Source organism: Ranitomeya imitator, chromosome 10 (assembly GCF_032444005.1).
Source record: "Ranitomeya imitator isolate aRanImi1 chromosome 10, aRanImi1.pri, whole genome shotgun sequence".
Classification (NCBI taxonomy): domain Eukaryota; kingdom Metazoa; phylum Chordata; class Amphibia; order Anura; family Dendrobatidae; genus Ranitomeya; species Ranitomeya imitator.
The window spans coordinates 4,332,148-4,350,674 of NC_091291.1; the positions used below are offsets into that span (position 1 = coordinate 4,332,148).

An 18,527-nucleotide genomic window follows, 5' to 3' on the forward strand; every position below is an offset into this window, starting at 1 on the left:
CCACCTCCTGACAGATACACAGTGATATATCCTGCAGATTACTACACCACTGACCTCTCTGCAGAGCATCGCTCCTCCACCTCCTGACAGATACAGAGTGATATATCCTGCAGATTATTACACCACTGACCTCTCTGCAGAGCAGCGCTCCTCCACCTCCTGACAGATACATAGTGATATATCCTGCAGATTATTACACCACTGACCTCTCTGCAGAGCATCGCTCCTCCACCTCCTGACAGATACACAGTGATATATTCTGCAGATTATTACACCACTGACCTCTCTGCAGAGCATCGCTCCTCCACCTCCTGACAGATACACAGTGATATATCCTGCAGATTATTACACCACTGACCTCTCTGCAGAGCATCGCTCCTCCACCTCCTGACAGATACATACTGATATATCCTGCAGATTATTACACCACTGACCTCTCTGCAGAGCATCGCTCCTCCACCTCCTGACAGGTACACAGTGATATATCCTGCAGATTGTTACACCACTGACCTCTCTGCAGAGCATCGCTCCTCCACCTCCTGACAGATACACAGTGATATATCCTGCAGATTATTACACCACTGACCTCTCTGCAGAGCATCGCTCCTCCACCTCCTGACAGATACACAGTGATATATCCTGCAGATTGTTACACCACTGACCTCTCTGCAGAGCATCGCTCCTCCACCTCCTGACAGATACACAGTGATATATCCTGCAGATTACTACACCACTGACCTCTCTGCAGAGCATCGCTCCTCCACCTCCTGACAGATACAGAGTGATATATCCTGCAGATTATTACACCACTGACCTCTCTGCAGAGCAGCGCTCCTCCACCTCCTGACAGATACAGAGTGATATATCCTGCAGATTATTACACCACTGACCTCTCTGCAGAGCATCGCTCCTCCACCTCCTGACAGATACATAGTGATATATCCTGCAGATTATTACACCACTGACCTCTCTGCAGAGCATCGCTCCTCCACCTCCTGACAGATACACAGTGATATATTCTGCAGATTATTACACCACTGACCTCTCTGCAGAGCATCGCTCCTCCACCTCCTGACAGATACACAGTGATATATCCTGCAGATTATTACACCACTGACCTCTCTGCAGAGCATCGCTCCTCCACCTCCTGACAGATACATACTGATATATCCTGCAGATTATTACACCACTGACCTCTCTGCAGAGCATCGCTCCTCCACCTCCTGACAGGTACACAGTGATATATCCTGCAGATTATTACACCACTGACCTCTCTGCAGAACATCGCTCCTCCACCTCCTGACAGATACAGTGATATATCCTGCAGATTATTACACCACTGACCTCTCTGCAGAGCATCGCTCCTCCACCTCCTGACAGATACATAGTGATATATCCTGCAGATTATTACACCACTGACCTCTCTGCAGAGCATCGCTCCTCCACCTCCTGACAGATACATAGTGATATATCCTGCAGATTATTACACCACTGACCTCTCTGCAGAGCATCGCTCCTCCACCTCCTGACAGATACATAGTGATATCTCCTGCAGATTATTACACCACTGACCTCTCTGCAGAGCATCGCTCCTCCACCTCCTGACAGATACAGAGTGATATATCCTGCAGATTATTACACCACTGACCTCTCTGCAGAGCATCGCTCCTCCACCTCCTGACAGATACAGAGTGATATATCCTGCAGATTATTACACCACTGACCTCTCTGCAGAGCATCGCTCCTCCACCTCCTGACAGATACAGAGTGATATATCCTGCAGATTATTACACCACTGACCTCTGCAGAGCATCGCTCCTCCACCTCCTGACAGATACACAGTGATATATCCTGCAGATTACTACACCACTGACCTCTCTGCAGAGCATCGCTCCTCCACCTCCTGACAGATACACAGTGATATATCCTGCAGATTATTACACCACTGACCTCTCTGCAGAGCATCGCTCCTCCACCTCCTGACAGATACACAGTGATATATCCTGCAGATTATTACACCACTGACCTCTCTGCAGAGCATCGCTCCTCCACCTCCTGACAGATACACAGTGATATATCCTGCAGATTATTACACCACTGACCTCTCTGCAGAGCATCGCTCCTCCACCTCCTGACAGATACATAGAGATATATCCTGCAGATTATTACACCACTGACCTCTCTGCAGAGCATCGCTCCTCCACCTCCTGACAGATACACAGTGATATATCCTGCAGATTATTACACCACTGACCTCTCTGCAGAGCATCGCTCCTCCACCTCCTGAGATATAGTGATATATCCTGCAGATTATTACACCACTGACCTCTCTGCAGAGCATCGCTCCTCCACCTCCTGACAGATACAGAGTGATATATCCTGCAGATTATTACACCACTGACCTCTCTGCAGAGCATCGCTCCTCCACCTCCTGACAGATACATAGTGATATATCCTGCAGATTATTACACCACTGACCTCTCTGCAGAGCATCGCTCCTCCACCTCCTGACAGATACAGAGTGATATATCCTGCAGATTATTACACCACTGACCTCTGCAGAGCATCGCTCCTCCACCTACTGACAGATACAGAGTGATATATCCTGCAGATTATTACACCACTGACCTCTCTGCAGAGCATCGCTCCTCCACCTCCTGACAGATACATAGAGATATATCCTGCAGATTATTACACCACTGACCTCTCTGCAGAGCATCGCTCCTCCACCTCCTGACAGATACATAGAGATATATCCTGCAGATTATTACACCACTGACCTCTCTGCAGAGCATCGCTCCTCCACCTCCTGACAGATACACAGTGATATATCCTGCAGATTATTACACCACTGACCTCTCTGCAGAGCATCGCTCCTCCACCTCCTGACAGGTACATAGTGATATATCCTGCAGATTATTACACCACTGACCTCTCTGCAGAGCATCGCTCCTCCACCTCCTTACAGATACATAGTGATATATCCTGCAGATTATTACACCACTGACCTCTCTGCAGAGCATCGCTCCTCCACCTCCTGACAGGTACACAGTGATATATCCTGCAGATTATTACACCACTGACCTCTCTGCAGAGCATCGCTCCTCCACCTGACAGATACACAGTGATATATCCTGCAGATTATTACACCACTGACCTCTCTGCAGAGCATCGCTCCTCCACCTCCTGACAGATAGATAGTGATATCTCCTGCAGATTATTACACCACTGACCTCTGCAGAGCATCGCTCCTCCACCTCCTGACAGATACACAGTGATATATCCTGCAGATTATTACACCACTGACCTCTCTGCAGAGCATCGCTCCTCCACCTCCTGACAGATAGATAGTGATATCTCCTGCAGATTATTACACCACTGACCTCTGCAGAGCATCGCTCCTCCACCTCCTGACAGATACACAGTGATATATCCTGCAGATTACTACACCACTGACCTCTCTGCAGAGCATCGCTCCTCCTCCTCCTGACAGATACACTAATACATCCTGCAGATTATTACACCTCTGACCTCTGCAGAGCATCGCTACTCCTCCTCCTGACAGATACACTAATACATCCTGCAGATTATTACACCACTGACCCCTCTGCAGAGCATCGCTCCTCCACCTCCTGACAGATACAGTGATAAATCCTGCAGATTATTACACCACTGACCTCTCTGCAGAGCATCGCTCTGCATTCTCCTCTGTGTCACCTCAGGGTCTGCAGTTTGTCTCCTTTTGATGATTTCTCAGCTGCGCTCATTGTGTTCGGACTTCTCGCCCAGAATTGAGGATCTTGGATCCGCTCCTAATTGTTGTTTATAGGACCTGAGCTCTTCTGTAAGCTGTGAGCGGTCCGGGGATGAGTCCAGATGCCGAGAGCCCCGGGGGCCAGATCTGAACCTCTGCAGAACTGCTGCTCAGTGCCAGGCGGCTGCCGGAAAGCTACAGACCAGTCAGTATGCCATGGTGACTATCCGGCTGGTTGTCAGCGGTCCTGGGCGATGGCTGAGGTTTAGAGTGTGAGCTCTTCGGTTCCTACGGTGACTGCCTGTGCGGATGCTGAGGACTCGTCCGCCCGCGCTCTACGTGTAATATCCGGAGAGGTCTCCTGCCCCAGATCTCGCCTTCCTGGGATGGAGCCCGCAGTGTAAAGAATGGCGGTTCTGTCCTGCGCTCACCCCAGTGCTGAGCGTGGCTGTAACTGTACGGCTGGGAGCACAAGTTCTGACACATTTTGAGGCTTCATGTTTTTGTTCTTTAGTCCTTGTTTCTATGGTTACTGACAGAATCATAAACATTCCGCACATTGTTACATATTATTGACAAACATATGAAGCTTCTGTGAGGTCTCAATATTCTCCGCGCTCCCGCCCCTTATCCTCCGCGCTCCCGCCCCTTATCCTCCCACCCCTCGATCCTCCCGCGCTCCCGCCCCTTATCCTCCGCGCTCCCGCCCCTTATCCTCCGCGCTCCCGCCCCTTATCCTCCGCGCTCCCGCCCCTTATCCTCCGCGCTCCCGCCCCTTATCCTCCCGCCCCTTATCCTCCGCGCTCCCGCCCCTTATCCTCCCGCGCTCCCGCCCCTTATCCTCCGCGCTCCCGCCCCTTATCCTCCGCGCTCCCGCCCCTTATCCTCCGCGCTCCCGCCCCTTATCCTCCCGCGCTCCCGCCCCTTATCCTCCGCGCTCCCGCCCCTTATCCTCCCGCGCTCCCGCCCCTTATCCTCCGCTCTCCCGCCCCTTATCCTCCCACCCCTCGATCCTCCCGCGCTCCCGCCCCTTATCCTCCGCGCTCCCGCCCCTTATCCTCCCGCGCTCCCGCCCCTTATCCTCCGCGCTCCCGCCCCTTATCCTCCGCGCTCCCGCCCCTTATCCTCCCGCGCTCCCGCCCCTTATCCTCCGCGCTCCCGCCCCTTATCCTCCCGCGCTCCCGCCCCTTATCCTCCGCTCTCCCGCCCCTTATCCTCCCACCCCTCGATCCTCCCACGCTCCCGCCCCTTATCCTCCGCGCTCCCGCCCCTTATCCTCCCACCCCTCAATCCTCCCACGCTCCCGCCCCTTATCCTCCGCGCTCCCGCCCCTTATCCTCCGCGCTCCCGCCCCTTATCCTCCGCGCTCCCGCCCCTTATCCTCCGCGCTCCCGCCCCTTATCCTCCCACCCCTCGATCCTCCCACGCTCCCGCCCCTTATCCTCTGCGCTCCCGCCCCTTATCCTCCCGCCCCTCATTCCCCCGCCTCTCATTCCCCCGCCCCTCATTCCCCCCACACTCCCGCCCCTCATTTCCCCGCCTCTCATTCCCCCCCGCCCCTCACTCCATCCCGCCCCTCGTTCCCCCCGCGCTCCCGCCCCAACTGTAGACAATGAATTAGTCTCAGGTATATAAGATACTTGTAATATTTACAATGTAGCAATTACTATCACTACAACAATAGATCCCCATTCTTTACCCTGCAGGCTGTCTCCTGAAATATAAACTCTGTTGACTGAATATATTTCATGATCAGACCCTGAGCAATGAGACAGATATGATATCCGCTCCCGGGGGCAACCTGCAGGTGGGCAGCCATTGCTCCGGTGCCGCACCCTTCCTGCAGCAGGTGATTGTTGCCCACGGTCCAATTTCCTTTCTAACTTTATCATAAATTACATCAATAAATAATAGAAAATATAAAGTTTATTGTCAGCCGCATCTCATCAATGTGGTTTATACCAAGAAGGTACCAAGTCAGAGCAGAAAGTGCCGCAGAGATCACGGAAGAGGGAGACTGTTCTATCACCGAGGCCAGAATCCTGCAACACTGTGTACGGACCCCACAATGTGGAACCAGGACCCCAGGACCATGAGGGCAGGAATGTGATAGTCATGGGCCGGAGAATGACACAGGCAGGCGCAATGAGTGGCCCGCATCCTGTGCCCACAATACGGCCTCAGCGGACAGTTACTGCACGATATGTGGTGCCATAGCCGGGGTACGACAAGGTGTACGGAGCCACAGGGCGGTATAACACGGGATGGAAGTAGTATTAAAGGGAACCTGTCACCCCGTTTTTTCAGATTGAGATAAAAATACCAGTAAATAGGGCCTGCGCTGTGCGTTACTATAGTGTATGTAGTGTACCCTGATTCCCCACTGATGATGCCGAAATACCTTACCAAAGTCGCCGTTTTCGCCTGTCAATCAGGCTGGTCTGGTCGAATGGGCGTGGTGACATCGCTGTTTCTTCCCCCAGATCTTGCTCATTTTTCTGTTGGTGGCGTAGTGGTTTGCGCATGCCCAACTGCCGAATCCACTGCGCAGGTGAAGAAAAAGAGCGCGATCTGCGCTATTCCCCTGGTTATCGGTGGGGGCGGCCATCTTCCTGAGGCCGCGCATGCGCAGATGGAGTGCTCTGCTGCCCGGGGCTTCAGGAAAATGGCCGCGGAAAGCCGCACGTGCGGAGATTGAGATCGCGGCGGCCATTTTTCTGAAGCAGAGATGCGAACTCAGCTTCAGAAAAATGGCCGCAGTGATCTCCATCTGCACACGCGCGGCTTTCTGCGGCCATTTTCCCGAAGCCCCGGGCAGCAGAGCACTCCATCTGCGCACACGCGGCCTCAGGAAGATGGCTGCCCCCACGATAACCAGGGGAATAGCGCAGATCGTGCTCTTTTTCTTCACCTGCGCAGTGGATTCGGCAGTTGGGCATGCGCAAACCACTACGCCACCAACGGAAAAATGAGCAAGATCTGGGGGAAGAAACAGCGATGTCATCACGCCCATTCGACCAGACCAGCCTGATTGACAGGCGAAAACGGCGACTTTGGTAAGGTTTTTCGACAGCATAGGTGGGGAATCAGGGTACACAAAATACACTATAGTAACGCACAGCTCAGGCCCTATTTACTGGTATTTTTATCTCAATCTGAAAAAACGGGGTGACAGGTTCCCTTTAAGTGGAGATGTCCTCAGAAATCCCATGCAGAACTGAATTGTAGCAGTAGGTGGCGCTGTGTCATCATTCCAGCTACTACAGTACACCACTGCTGACACAGCGCCATCTAGTGCTATAATACAGGTACTACATATACAATCCGTTCCCACATTCATTTTTGCTCTCATCTGACATCAGTTGTGCAATCGGCCTCGACCCCAATATAAGAAAACCCTGAGCCCCTATAATAATGATATGGGACAGATTGATGCAGAACAATTAACCTCAGCATTAAATCTAGTGCATTTAGAAAATTATCAACACTTAATTACACAGCAAAAAAAAAAACAATGCCCAGCGAGCAGCAGACTGTGCCCGACCATCGCTGCAGATCTCATCGTCATTCCTGGGAATCTCAAGGAACAAACAAAAAGTAACAGAACAGACGGGATATATAAATGAGGCGCGAGATGACGGAATAAGGTGCGTTGTTTTTGTGGAGTGAGCGCCCCCGACAGTAAAATCTGCAGCACAGACATAAAACAGAAATAAATAAGAGGCGGCCATGGTCGTCTGGAGATAAGCGGCCGTGTCCAGTGTGATGAGCGGCGTCGCTGTCCTCGGCGATCATCTGCGGAGCCGACATATTCCCTGAGAGTTCAGAGGCCGTGGATCCACCATGGCACAACCTGCATCAGACCGGACCCCCAGACTGGGGCACGAGGAAATCCTTCAACTTTGCTAAATAAAACAGGCAATTCCCTAATTTAATGTCATTATCGGCATCACGCCGTCTGGCTGCCAATAACCTTCCCCCGAGAATCTGACAGCAGGTTGTAATGGGGGATCTAGAACCCGGAACAGTCTAGAACCCAGAAGTCTAGAACCCGGCTCGGAGGAAGCTGGGCGGCTACAGAGCGCGATGCAGGAATTCGCTAGTCTGCCCTGCACAGGAGCACAGTGATGGTCCCCAGCGCAGCCGTCCTGGTGGTCTTGGCTTCCCGTGCATTGTGAGCGGAGGAGCAGACAAGTGAATGGAGAGGGGCATTCGCCTGGGAGTTTGGGGTCCCAGCCCGGCGCTCTCCGACACACTGCTGCCCAGTCAGGAGCCCCCATCTCCGCAGACCGTGCACAGTAACGGGGGGCAGCACCAGCTCCCCGAACCTCCTGCTACCTGGGGTGCTTGGAGTGGCTGGGGTGCAGAGTCTGGTCTATAGGGGGCCAGTTGTGCTGCCCCCGGAGCTGCTGCTCCAGCTTCTTGTAAACTTTTTTGGGTTCCTTCTTTTTTCGCACTTTCCTTAAGCAGCTTAAATATCCGTGATCCAGAGCCATCTGGGAGAAAGCGGAGACTGTCAGCATGGTGACCCGATGGCGGGCAGGTCGCCCCAGCCCCCCACACACGAGCCCCCGATATCACTCACCTCCACGATGAAAGCGGCGATGAAGTTCACGGCTGCAATTCCAATTAACACAAACTTAAAGCTGAAGTCGCTGATGACTTGGAGATCCAGGAGCGACACCATGAACTTCAGGGGAAAGAGCGTGATCCAGAGCATCATGGCGAGGAGCACGAGGAGGGCGGCGAGGAACAGCACTGGGGGGAAACGGAACAGGTCACTGGGGGGGGGGAAACGGCACAGGTCACTGGGGGGGGGGAAACGGCACAGGTCACTGGGGGGGGGGGAAACGGCACAGGTCACTGGGGGGGGGGGGGGGAACGGCACAGGTCACTGGGGGGGGGGGGGGGGGGAACGGCACAGGTCACTGGGGGGGGGGGAAACGGCACAGGTCACTGGAGGGGGGAAACGGCACAGGTCACTGGGGGGGAAACGGCACAGGTCACTGGGGGGGGGGGGGAACGGCACAGGTCACTGGGGGGGGGGGAAACGGCACAGGTCACTGGGGGGGGGGAAACGGCACAGGTCACTGGGGGGGGGGAAACGGCACAGGTCACTGGGGGGGGGGAAACGGCACAGGTCACTGGGGGGGGAAACGGCACAGGTCACTGGGGGGGGAAACGGCACAGGTCACTGGGGGGGGGAAACGGCACAGGTCACTGGAGGGGGGGAAACGGCACAGGTCACTGGAGGGGGGAAACGGCACAGGTCACTGGGGGGGGGGGAACGGCACAGGTCACTGGGGGGGGGGGGGGGAACGGCACAGGTCACTGGGGGGGGGGAAACGGCACAGGTCACTGGAGGGGGGAAACGGCACAGGTCACTGGGGGGGAAACGGCACAGGTCACTGGGGGGGGGGGGGAACGGCACAGGTCACTGGGGGGGGGGGAACGGCACAGGTCACTGGGGGGGGGGGAACGGCACAGGTCACTGGGGGGGGGAAACGGCACAGGTCACTGGGGGGGGGGGAACGGCACAGGTCACTGGGGGGGGGGGGGAACGGCACAGGTCACTGGGGGGGAAACGGCACAGGTCACTGGGGGGGGGGAAACGGCACAGGTCACTGGGGGGGGGGGAAAACGGCACAGGTCACTGGGGGGGGGGGGGGGGGGAACGGCACAGGTCACTGGCGGGGGGGAAACGGCACAGGTCACTGGGGGGGGGAAACGGCACAGGTCACTGGGGGGGGGGGAAACGGCACAGGTCACTGGGGGGGGGAAACGGCACAGGTCACTGGGGGGGGGAAACGGCACAGGTCACTGGGGGGGGGGGAAACGGCACAGGTCACTGGGGGGGGGAAACGGCACAGGTCACTGGGGGGGGGGAAACGGCACAGGTCACTGGGGGGGGGAAAAGGCACAGGTCACTGGGGGGGGGAAACGGCACAGGTCACTGGGGGGGGGAAAACGGCACAGGTCACTGGGGGGGGGAAACGGCACAGGTCACTGGGGGGGAAACGGCACAGGTCACTGGGGGGGGGGGAAACGGCACAGGTCACTGGGGGGGGAAACGGCACAGGTCACTGGGGGGGGGAAACGGCACAGGTCACTGGAGGGGGGGAAACGGCACAGGTCACTGGGGGGGAAACGGCACAGGTCACTGGGGGGGGGGGGGAACGGCACAGGTCACTGGGGGGGGGGGGGGGGGAACGGCACAGGTCACTGGGGGGGGGGAAACGGCACAGGTCACTGGAGGGGGGAAACGGCACAGGTCACTGGGGGGGAAACGGCACAGGTCACTGGGGGGGGGGGGGAACGGCACAGGTCACTGGGGGGGGGGGAACGGCACAGGTCACTGGGGGGGGGGGGAACGGCACAGGTCACTGGGGGGGGGGGGAAACGGCACAGGTCACTGGGGGGGGGGGAAACGGCACAGGTCACTGGGGGGGGGGAAACGGCACAGGTCACTGGGGGGGGGGAAACGGCACAGGTCACTGGGGGGGGGGGGAAACGGCACAGGTCACTGGGGGGGGGGAAACGGCACAGGTCACTGGGGGGGGGGAAACGGCACAGGTCACTGGGGGGGGGGAAACGGCACAGGTCACTGGGGGGGGGGAAACGGCACAGGTCACTGGGGGGGGGGAAACGGCACAGGTCACTGGGGGGGAGGGAAACGGCACAGGTCACTGGGGGGGGGGAAACGGCACAGGTCACTGGGGGGGGGGAAACGGCACAGGTCACTGGGGGGGGGGGGGAAACGGCACAGGTCACTGGGGGGGGGGGAACGGCACAGGTCACTGGGGGGGGGGAAACTGCACAGGTCACTGGGGGGGGGGGAAACGGCACAGGTCACTGGGGGGGAAACGGCACAGGTCACTGGGGGGGGGAAACGGCACAGGTCACTGGGGGGGGGAAACGGCACAGGTCACTGGGGGGGGGAAACGGCACAGGTCACTGGGGGGGGGAAACGGCACAGGTCACTGGGGGGGGGGGGGAACGGCACAGGTCACTGGGGGGGGGAAACGGCACAGGTCACTGGGGGGGGGGGGGAACGGCACAGGTCACTGGGGGGGGGGAAACGGCACAGGTCACTGGGGGGGGGAAACGGCACAGGTCACTGGGGGGGGGGGAAACGGCACAGGTCACTGGGGGGGGAAACGGCACAGGTCACTGGGGGGGGGGAAACGGCACAGGTCACTGGGGGGGGGAAACGGCACAGGTCACGGGGGGGGGGGGAAACGGCACAGGTCACGGGGGGGGGAAACGGCACAGGTCACTGGGGGGGGGGAAACGGCACAGGTCACTGGGGGGGGAAACGGCACAGGTCACTGGGGGGGGGGAACGGCACAGGTCACTGGAGGGGGGAAACGGCACAGGTCACTGGGGGGGGGGGAAACGGCACAGGTCACTGGGGGGGGGGAAACGGCACAGGTCACTGGGGGGGGGAAACGGCACAGGTCACTGGGGGGGGGAAACGGCACAGGTCACTGGGGGGGGGGGGGGAACGGCACAGGTCACTGGGGGGGAAACGGCACAGGTCACTGGGGGGGGGGGGAAGCGGCACAGGTCACTGGGGGGGGGAAACGGCACAGGTCACTGGGGGGGGGGAACGGCACAGGTCACTGGGGGGGGGGAGAAACGGCACAGGTCACTGGGGGGGGGGGAACGGCACAGGTCACTGGAGGGGGGAACGGCACAGGTCACTGGGGGGGGGAAACGGCACAGGTCACTGGGGGGGGGAAACGGCACAGGTCACTGGGGGGGGGAACGGCACAGGTCACTGGGGGGGGGGGGGGAAACGGCACAGGTCACTGGGGGGGGGAAACGGCACAGGTCACTGGGGGGGGGAAACGGCACAGGTCACCGGGGGGGGGGGGAAACGGCACAGGTCACTGGGGGGGGGGGAAACAGCACAGGTCACTGGGGGGGGGAACGGCACAGGTCACTGGGGGGGGGGGGGGAAGCGGCACAGGTCACTGGGGGGGGGAAACGGCACAGGTCACTGGGGGGGGGAACGGCACAGGTCACTGGGGGGGGGGGGGAAACGGCACAGGTCACTGGGGGGGGGAAACGGCACAGGTCACTGGGGGGGGGGAAACGGCACAGGTCACTGGGGGGGGGGGGAAACGGCACAGGTCACTGGGGGGGGAACGGCACAGGTCACTGGGGGGGGGGGAAGCGGCACAGGTCACTGGGGGGGGAACGGCACAGGTCACTGGGGGGGGGAAACGGCACAGGTCACTGGGGGGGGGGGGAAACGGCACAGGTCACTGGGGGGGGGGAAACGGCACAGGTCACTGAGGGGGGGAACGGCACAGGTCACTGGAGGGGGGAAACGGCACAGGTCACTGGGGGGGGGGGGAAACGGCACAGGTCACTGGGGGGGGGGAAACAGCACAGGTCACTGGGGGGGGGGGGAACGGCACAGGTCACTGGGGGGGGAAACGGCACAGGTCACTGGGGGGGGGAAGCGGCACAGGTCACTGGGGGGGGGAAACGGCACAGGTCACTGGGGGGGGGGAAACGGCACAGGTCACTGGGGGGGGGGAAACGGCACAGGTCACTGGGGGGGGAAACGGCACAGGTCACTGGGGGGGGAAACGGCACAGGTCACTGGGGGGGGGAAACAGCACAGGTCACTGGGGGGGGGAAACAGCACAGGTCACTGGGGGGGAAACAGCACAGGTCACTGGGGGGGGGGACAGCACAGGTCACTGGGGGGGGAAACAGCACAGGTCACTGGGGGGGGAAACAGCACAGGTCACTGGGGAGGGGAAACAGCACAGGTCACTGGGGGGGGGGGGGGAACAGCACAGGTCACTGGGGGGGGAAACAGCACAGGTCACTGGGGGGGGAAACAGCACAGGTCACTGGGGGGGGAAACAGCACAGGTCACTGGGGGGGGGAAACGGCACAGGTCACTGGGGTGGGAAACGGCACAGGTCACTGGGGGGGGGGGAAACAGCACAGGTCACTGGGGGGGGGGAAACAGCACAGGTCACTGGGGGGGGAAACAGCACAGGTCACTGGGGGGGGAAACAGCACAGGTCACTGGGGGGGGAAACAGCACAGGTCACTGGGGGGGGGGGAAACGGCACAGGTCACTGGGGTGGGAAACGGCACAGGTCACTGGGGGGGGGGAAACAGCACAGGTCACTGGGGGGGGGAAACAGCACAGGTCACTGGGGGGGGAAACAGCACAAGTCACTGGGGGGGGGGAAACAGCACAAGTCACTGGGGGGGGGGGGAAACAGCACAGGTCACTGGGGGGGGGAAACGGCACAGGTCACTGGGGGGGGGAAACGGCACAGGTCACTGGGGGGGGGAAACGGCACAGGTCACTGGGGGGGGGGAAACGGCACAGGTCACTGGGGGGAAACGGCACAGGTCACTGGGGGGGGAAACGGCACAGGTCACTGGGGGGGGGAAACAGCACAGGTCACTGGGGGGAAACGGCACAGGTCACTGGGGGGGGAAACGGCACAGGTCACTGGGGGGGGGGAAACAGCACAGGTCACTGGGGGGGGGAAACAGCACAGGTCACTGGGGGGGGGAAACAGCACAGGTCACTGGGGGGGGAAACAGCACAAGTCACTGGGGGGGGGGGGGAAACAGCACAGGTCACTGGGGGGGGGGGAAACAGCACAGGTCACTGGGGGGGGGAAACAGCACAGGTCACTGGGGGGGGGGAAACAGCACAAGTCACTGGGGGGGGGGGAAAACAGCACAGGTCACTGGGGGGGGAAACAGCACAGGTCACTGGGGGGGGGGGGAAACGGCACAGGTCACTGGGGGGGGAAATGGCACAGGTCACTGGGGGGAAACGGCACAGGTCACGGGGGGGGGGAAACAGCACAGGTCACTGGGGGGGGGAAAACAGCACAGGTCACTGGGGGGGGGGGGAAACAGCACAGGTCACTGGGGGGGAAACAGCACAGGTCACTGGGGGGGGGGGAAACAGCACAGGTCACTGGGGGGGAAACAGCACAGGCAGGAGATGGCGAGTACATTGAGGACATCGGAGAGGCGACAGGAGCACATCACTATCCAGAGGCCGCCCAGCACTGACAGATGCCCCTGGTGTCCCGCTTCCCCCGTCCATCCTACACCGTGCCCTCAAGTGGCGGCCGCAGCCCCGACTCTGCCCGGCAGCTTCTCACCGTTTGTGTACAGCGGCTTCCGGAAAGGATATCCCTTAGAGAGGACGACCGCGAGAATCAGGTACTGGAATCCAGAGACACAGAAGACGGCCGTGTTCTCATCATTGGGCAGGTGCTGCGGCACGGTGCTTGTGATATTGACCGGAACAAACCTGCAGACAGAAACAACCACCCCACCAATAACATCGGAAAAGAGTTTGTATGTTCTCCACGTGTTTGCGTGGGTTTCCTCCGGGTTCTCCGGTTTCCTCCCACTTTCCAAAGACATACTGATAGGGAATGTAGATTGTGAGCCCCATCGGGGACAGCGACGATGATGTGTGCAACCTGTAAAGCGCTGCAGAATTAATGGCGCTATATAAGTGAGTAAAAGAAATAAATGACTGATGAGAAGAAAGGAGAGGAGCGGAATAGTGATCTGCATTCTGGGAAACGGCCACTAGATGGCAGGAGAGGAGATGAATCAGAGACCAAGACCAGTAAACACCAGGGCTAAGGGGCGACACGGAAATATAATAATAATTTTTATTTATATAGCACCAACAAATTCCGCAGCACTTTACAATAAGCGGGGACATGTACAGACAATATACAGAAAGCAGAAGACTGGGGGTGCGGTATAACGGGTGTGTCAGGTTGTGGGGTGCGGGGCGATGCGGTATTACATCTGTACATGTCAGGTTATAGGGTGCGGATGATGCGGTATTACACGTGTCAGGTTATGGGGTGCGGATGATGCGGTATTACACAGGTGTCAGGTTATGGGGTGCGGGTGATGCGGTATTACACACGTGTCAGGTTATGGGGTGCGGGCGATGCGGTATTACACGTGTCAGGTTATGGGGTGCGGATGATGCGGTATTACACAGGTGTCAGGTTATGGGGTGCGGGCGATGCGGTATTACACAGGTGTCAGGTTATGGGGTGCGGGTGATGCGGTATTACACGTGTCAGGTTATGGGGTACGGGTGATGCGGTATTACACGTGTCAGGTTATGGGGTGCGGATGATGCGGTATTACACAGGTGTCAGGTTATGGGGTGCGGGCGATGCGGTATTACACAGGTGTCAGGTTATGGGGTGCGGGTGATGCGGTATTACACAGGTGTCAGGTTATGGGGTACGGGTGATGCGGTATTACACAGGTGTCAGGTTATGGGGTGCAGGTGATGCGGTATTACACGTGTCAGGTTATGGGGTACGGGTGATGCGGTATTACACGTGTCAGGTTATGGGGTGCGGGTGATGCGGTATTACACAGGTGTCAGGTTATGGGGTGCGGGTGATGCGGTATTACACGTGTCAGGTTATGGGGTGCGGGTGATGCGGTATTACACAGGTGTCAGGTTATGGGGTGCGGGTGATGCGGTATTACACGTGTCAGGTTATGGGGTGCGGGTGATGCGGTATTACACGTGTCAGGTTATGGGGTGCGGGTGATGCGGTATTACACAGGTGTCAGGTTATGGGGTGCGGGGGATGCGGTATTACACAGGTGTCAGGTTATGGGGTGCAGGCGATACGGTATTATACAGGTGTCAGGTTATGGGGTGCGGGTGATGCGGTATTACACGTGTCAGGTTATGGGGTGCGGGTGATGCGGTATTACACAGGTGTCAGGTTATGGGGTGCGGGTGATGCGGTATTACACAGGTGTCAGGTTATGGGGTGCAGGCGATACGGTATTATACAGGTGTCAGGTTATGGGGTGCGGGTGATGCGGTATTACACGTGTCAGGTTATGGGGTGCGGGTGATGCGGTATTACACAGGTGTCAGGTTATGGGGTGCGGGTGATGCGGTATTACACACGTGTCAGGTTATGGGGTGCGGGCGATGCGGTATTATACAATGACATAGGCGGGTTATTCCGCCCTGCGCTGTACTCACCACGTCTGGGATTGGATCAGGAAGAAGGCCAGCAGCTGGCCCAGGAGGATCATGCTGGTCTGTGCGATCAGGCTTCCTAGTACCGGGATACTGATCAATGTGCCCAGCGGCCGCCTCACCCCCAGCACACTGGCCGGCCCCGTCCTGCCCATTAGCACCGCCACGGTGGTGGTGATCACCAGGTCAAACAGGAGGAACTGGAGGTCGCCCAGGTTGGTGTCCACCTGTAAAACCGATAATATCAGAAGAACCGTAATGCTGCACGGCTGGGGGGGGGGGATAGATCGGCTGCAGCCCCCGACCCCAATACATGGAGGGCAGACCCCCGTCACTCACCGTATACAGGATGAGCACGCTGATGAACTGGGTCAGGCTGTACAAGGCCATGTACTTGAACATCTCGAAGGAGGTCTCCAGCGAGCAGCGGCCCTCCCTGCAAGACACGCGGCACCGAGGAAGAAAGAACAGAGGACAGGTAATGAGGGCCGAGACCACCACAGCCGAGACAGCAGAAGCTTCCGGATCAGCGCACCGCAGCTTCAGCTACTTGTGGTTTATAGTCAGTGTGCTGGTAACAGAAGTCAGTATAAAGCATGGGGGAGGCTGAGCGCAGCCATCACGCTCACCGTGCCAGGCGTTGTACACCCTCCGCCGGTCACCGGCACGGACCAGACTGAACCAATCATGTGTCAGCCCGGTCACTACCGAGAACCGGGTGAATATTAATGAGCGACACTAATGGCCGCCTACCGGATGACGATGGGGACACACTCGATGTTCCCGACTCTGGATGTAAACGGGGACGCGACTGAAGCTTCGGCGTCGGACAGCGAGATTCCCACATCGGCCGCCTTCAGGGCTCCGCAGTCATTGGCTCCGTCACCGCACATCCCGACACAGTAGCTGCACGACACCGGAGGGAATGGTCAGACCTGCAGAGGACGGCGCACCCCCACCCACGGTACACGCCACGCTGGGCCTGTCCTTATACAAAGATTGGGGCCACGGAACCATGGAGAGCACTGGACCCAGCGTGTCCCATAGAGGAGCCGCCCCACCGCCCTGGTCATGTCCTGGGGCAGAGAAGCCATCACCGGAGGGAATGGTCACAGACCTGCAGAGGACGGCGCTCCCCCACCCACGGTACACGCCACGCTGGGCCTGTCCTTATACAAAGATTGGGGCCACGGAACCACACGGATCACTGCAATAATAATGGCCGGTGTGTCCCCTGGGGCAGAGAAGCCATCACCGGAGGGATAACTCACGTACTTGAGATCCTGGAAATCGCGCACCAGCTGCGTCTTCTGCTCCGGCGACATCCGGGCGAAAACTGCGGCATGAATAAGAATCTGCGGATGGAGACGACAACGCAATGAAGCTCGACGCCACAGTCCGAGGCCTCATCCCTCACATCGGACGCTGCAGACTGCGCAGGGCGCCCAGAAGGATAGAGACTGCAGCTTTGGATGTGACTGGAGAAGATGAAGGATCTGTATCCGCTGTCCCAGCGTCTTACCTTGGGCTTGAGCTCGGGGAAGAAGTCCGACAACACTGCAAATGATTTCCCGTTCATTGCGAAGCAGTATGGCTGCCTCTCCAGGAACAGCCGCCCCTGCTGGTACAGTCCCTGCAGGAGGAGACGTGGTGGTGAGCGCAGATAGCGGACCCCCAGACAGACCACATTGTGGTGAGCCGGCGTCCGCCCACTTCCCTCTCTGGTGCATCTCGTAGATATTACGGTGTTACTCCGGCAGCATTGGACGGTGAGCGACGCCGATGTCTGCACACGCCGGCCACATATCGTGCACCCCCGATGCAGCAATGTGGGGCGACAACTCACCTCTCTGTTCTCCTCCGACATCGTCGGCTCTGACGGAATGAACTTCAGCGTGGCCGAGCTGCTGTACGTCGGCGGAGACGCGTTCACAAAGAAAACCTTCTCTGCCGGCTCCACCAGCTGACAGCTCCGGGCGACGTTCACAGCCGTCAGCATGTTGTCCCCTGCAGAGCGAGGAGCGTCAGTGTCACGGCCGGCGTAGCCACGGTCCTGCGGCCAGCGAGCCACTCACCCGTCACCATCACGGTCCGTATTTCCGCATTCCTTAGCGAGTAGATGACGGGGGCCGTCTCCGGTTTAAGGACATTTTTCATCACCAGGAATCCCGAAAAAATGAGATCACGTTCCGCCAAATCTCTGCAAGATATGAAAGGACGGAAGAAATTGGAATCATCTCGGACACAAAGCGGGGGGCAGTGCCGCAGACAGAGGGGGCCGATCCGATTCCCGAGACACAAACCTGGTGATGGACTGCGCCTCCTCGAACGTTCGCACCGTCTGCAGCGGTTTATGAGCGAAGCCCAGGACCCGGTAGCCGTCCTGCGTGTACTGGCGAAGCATGGCTGTGAAGTCGGGCGGCACTGCGGTGAGAACAACAATTATACCACAACGGCACAGACAGCGATGGAGCAGCCCTGCTCACCACCCGCAGGGACAGTCAGCGGCCCTCACCTGTGTCCGGCCTGCACAGACTGCCCACCATCTCGGGGGCCCCCTTCATGTAGAGCTCCGGCAACGCAGCTCCCGGCACTGTGGCTATGACGCTCATTCTTTGCAAACCGGAAGAAAAGGGGAATCTCTGCAGGACGCCCACGGGCACCTGGTGCTTCTGGGGGAGAGAAAGAGGAGGATGAAACCAAATCCCCTCCTGCGAGACACATGAG

General features: G+C 58.6%; 1 protein-coding gene across 8 annotated transcripts in view; it reads right to left on the minus strand.

The window, feature by feature from the left end:
- Positions 1 to 7,187: 7,187 nt before the first annotated feature.
- ATP13A2 (ATPase cation transporting 13A2) overlaps positions 7,188 to 18,527 on the minus strand; it is a 41,713-nt gene continuing 30,373 nt past the window's right edge. For 7 of the 8 annotated variants that reach the window (XM_069741920.1, XM_069741917.1, XM_069741919.1 and 4 more), the window contains exons 18-29: positions 18,316 to 18,472; positions 18,104 to 18,224; positions 17,876 to 18,000; positions 17,647 to 17,807; positions 17,323 to 17,433; positions 17,076 to 17,155; positions 16,554 to 16,706; positions 16,140 to 16,236; positions 15,804 to 16,027; positions 13,915 to 14,066; positions 8,340 to 8,512; positions 7,946 to 8,250 (exon numbers count right to left, since the gene is read on the minus strand). In XM_069741920.1, coding sequence (XP_069598021.1) covers positions 8,089 to 8,250; positions 8,340 to 8,512; positions 13,915 to 14,066; positions 15,804 to 16,027; positions 16,140 to 16,236; positions 16,554 to 16,706; positions 17,076 to 17,155; positions 17,323 to 17,433; positions 17,647 to 17,807; positions 17,876 to 18,000; positions 18,104 to 18,224; positions 18,316 to 18,472 — 1,716 coding nt within the window. In that variant the 3' untranslated portion in view covers positions 7,946 to 8,088. Of the gene's footprint in view, positions 8,251 to 8,339; positions 8,513 to 13,914; positions 14,067 to 15,803; positions 16,028 to 16,139; positions 16,237 to 16,553; positions 16,707 to 17,075; positions 17,156 to 17,322; positions 17,434 to 17,646; positions 17,808 to 17,875; positions 18,001 to 18,103; positions 18,225 to 18,315; positions 18,473 to 18,527 lie in introns of all 8 variants that reach the window. The other variant, XM_069741913.1, reaches the window with a different exon arrangement.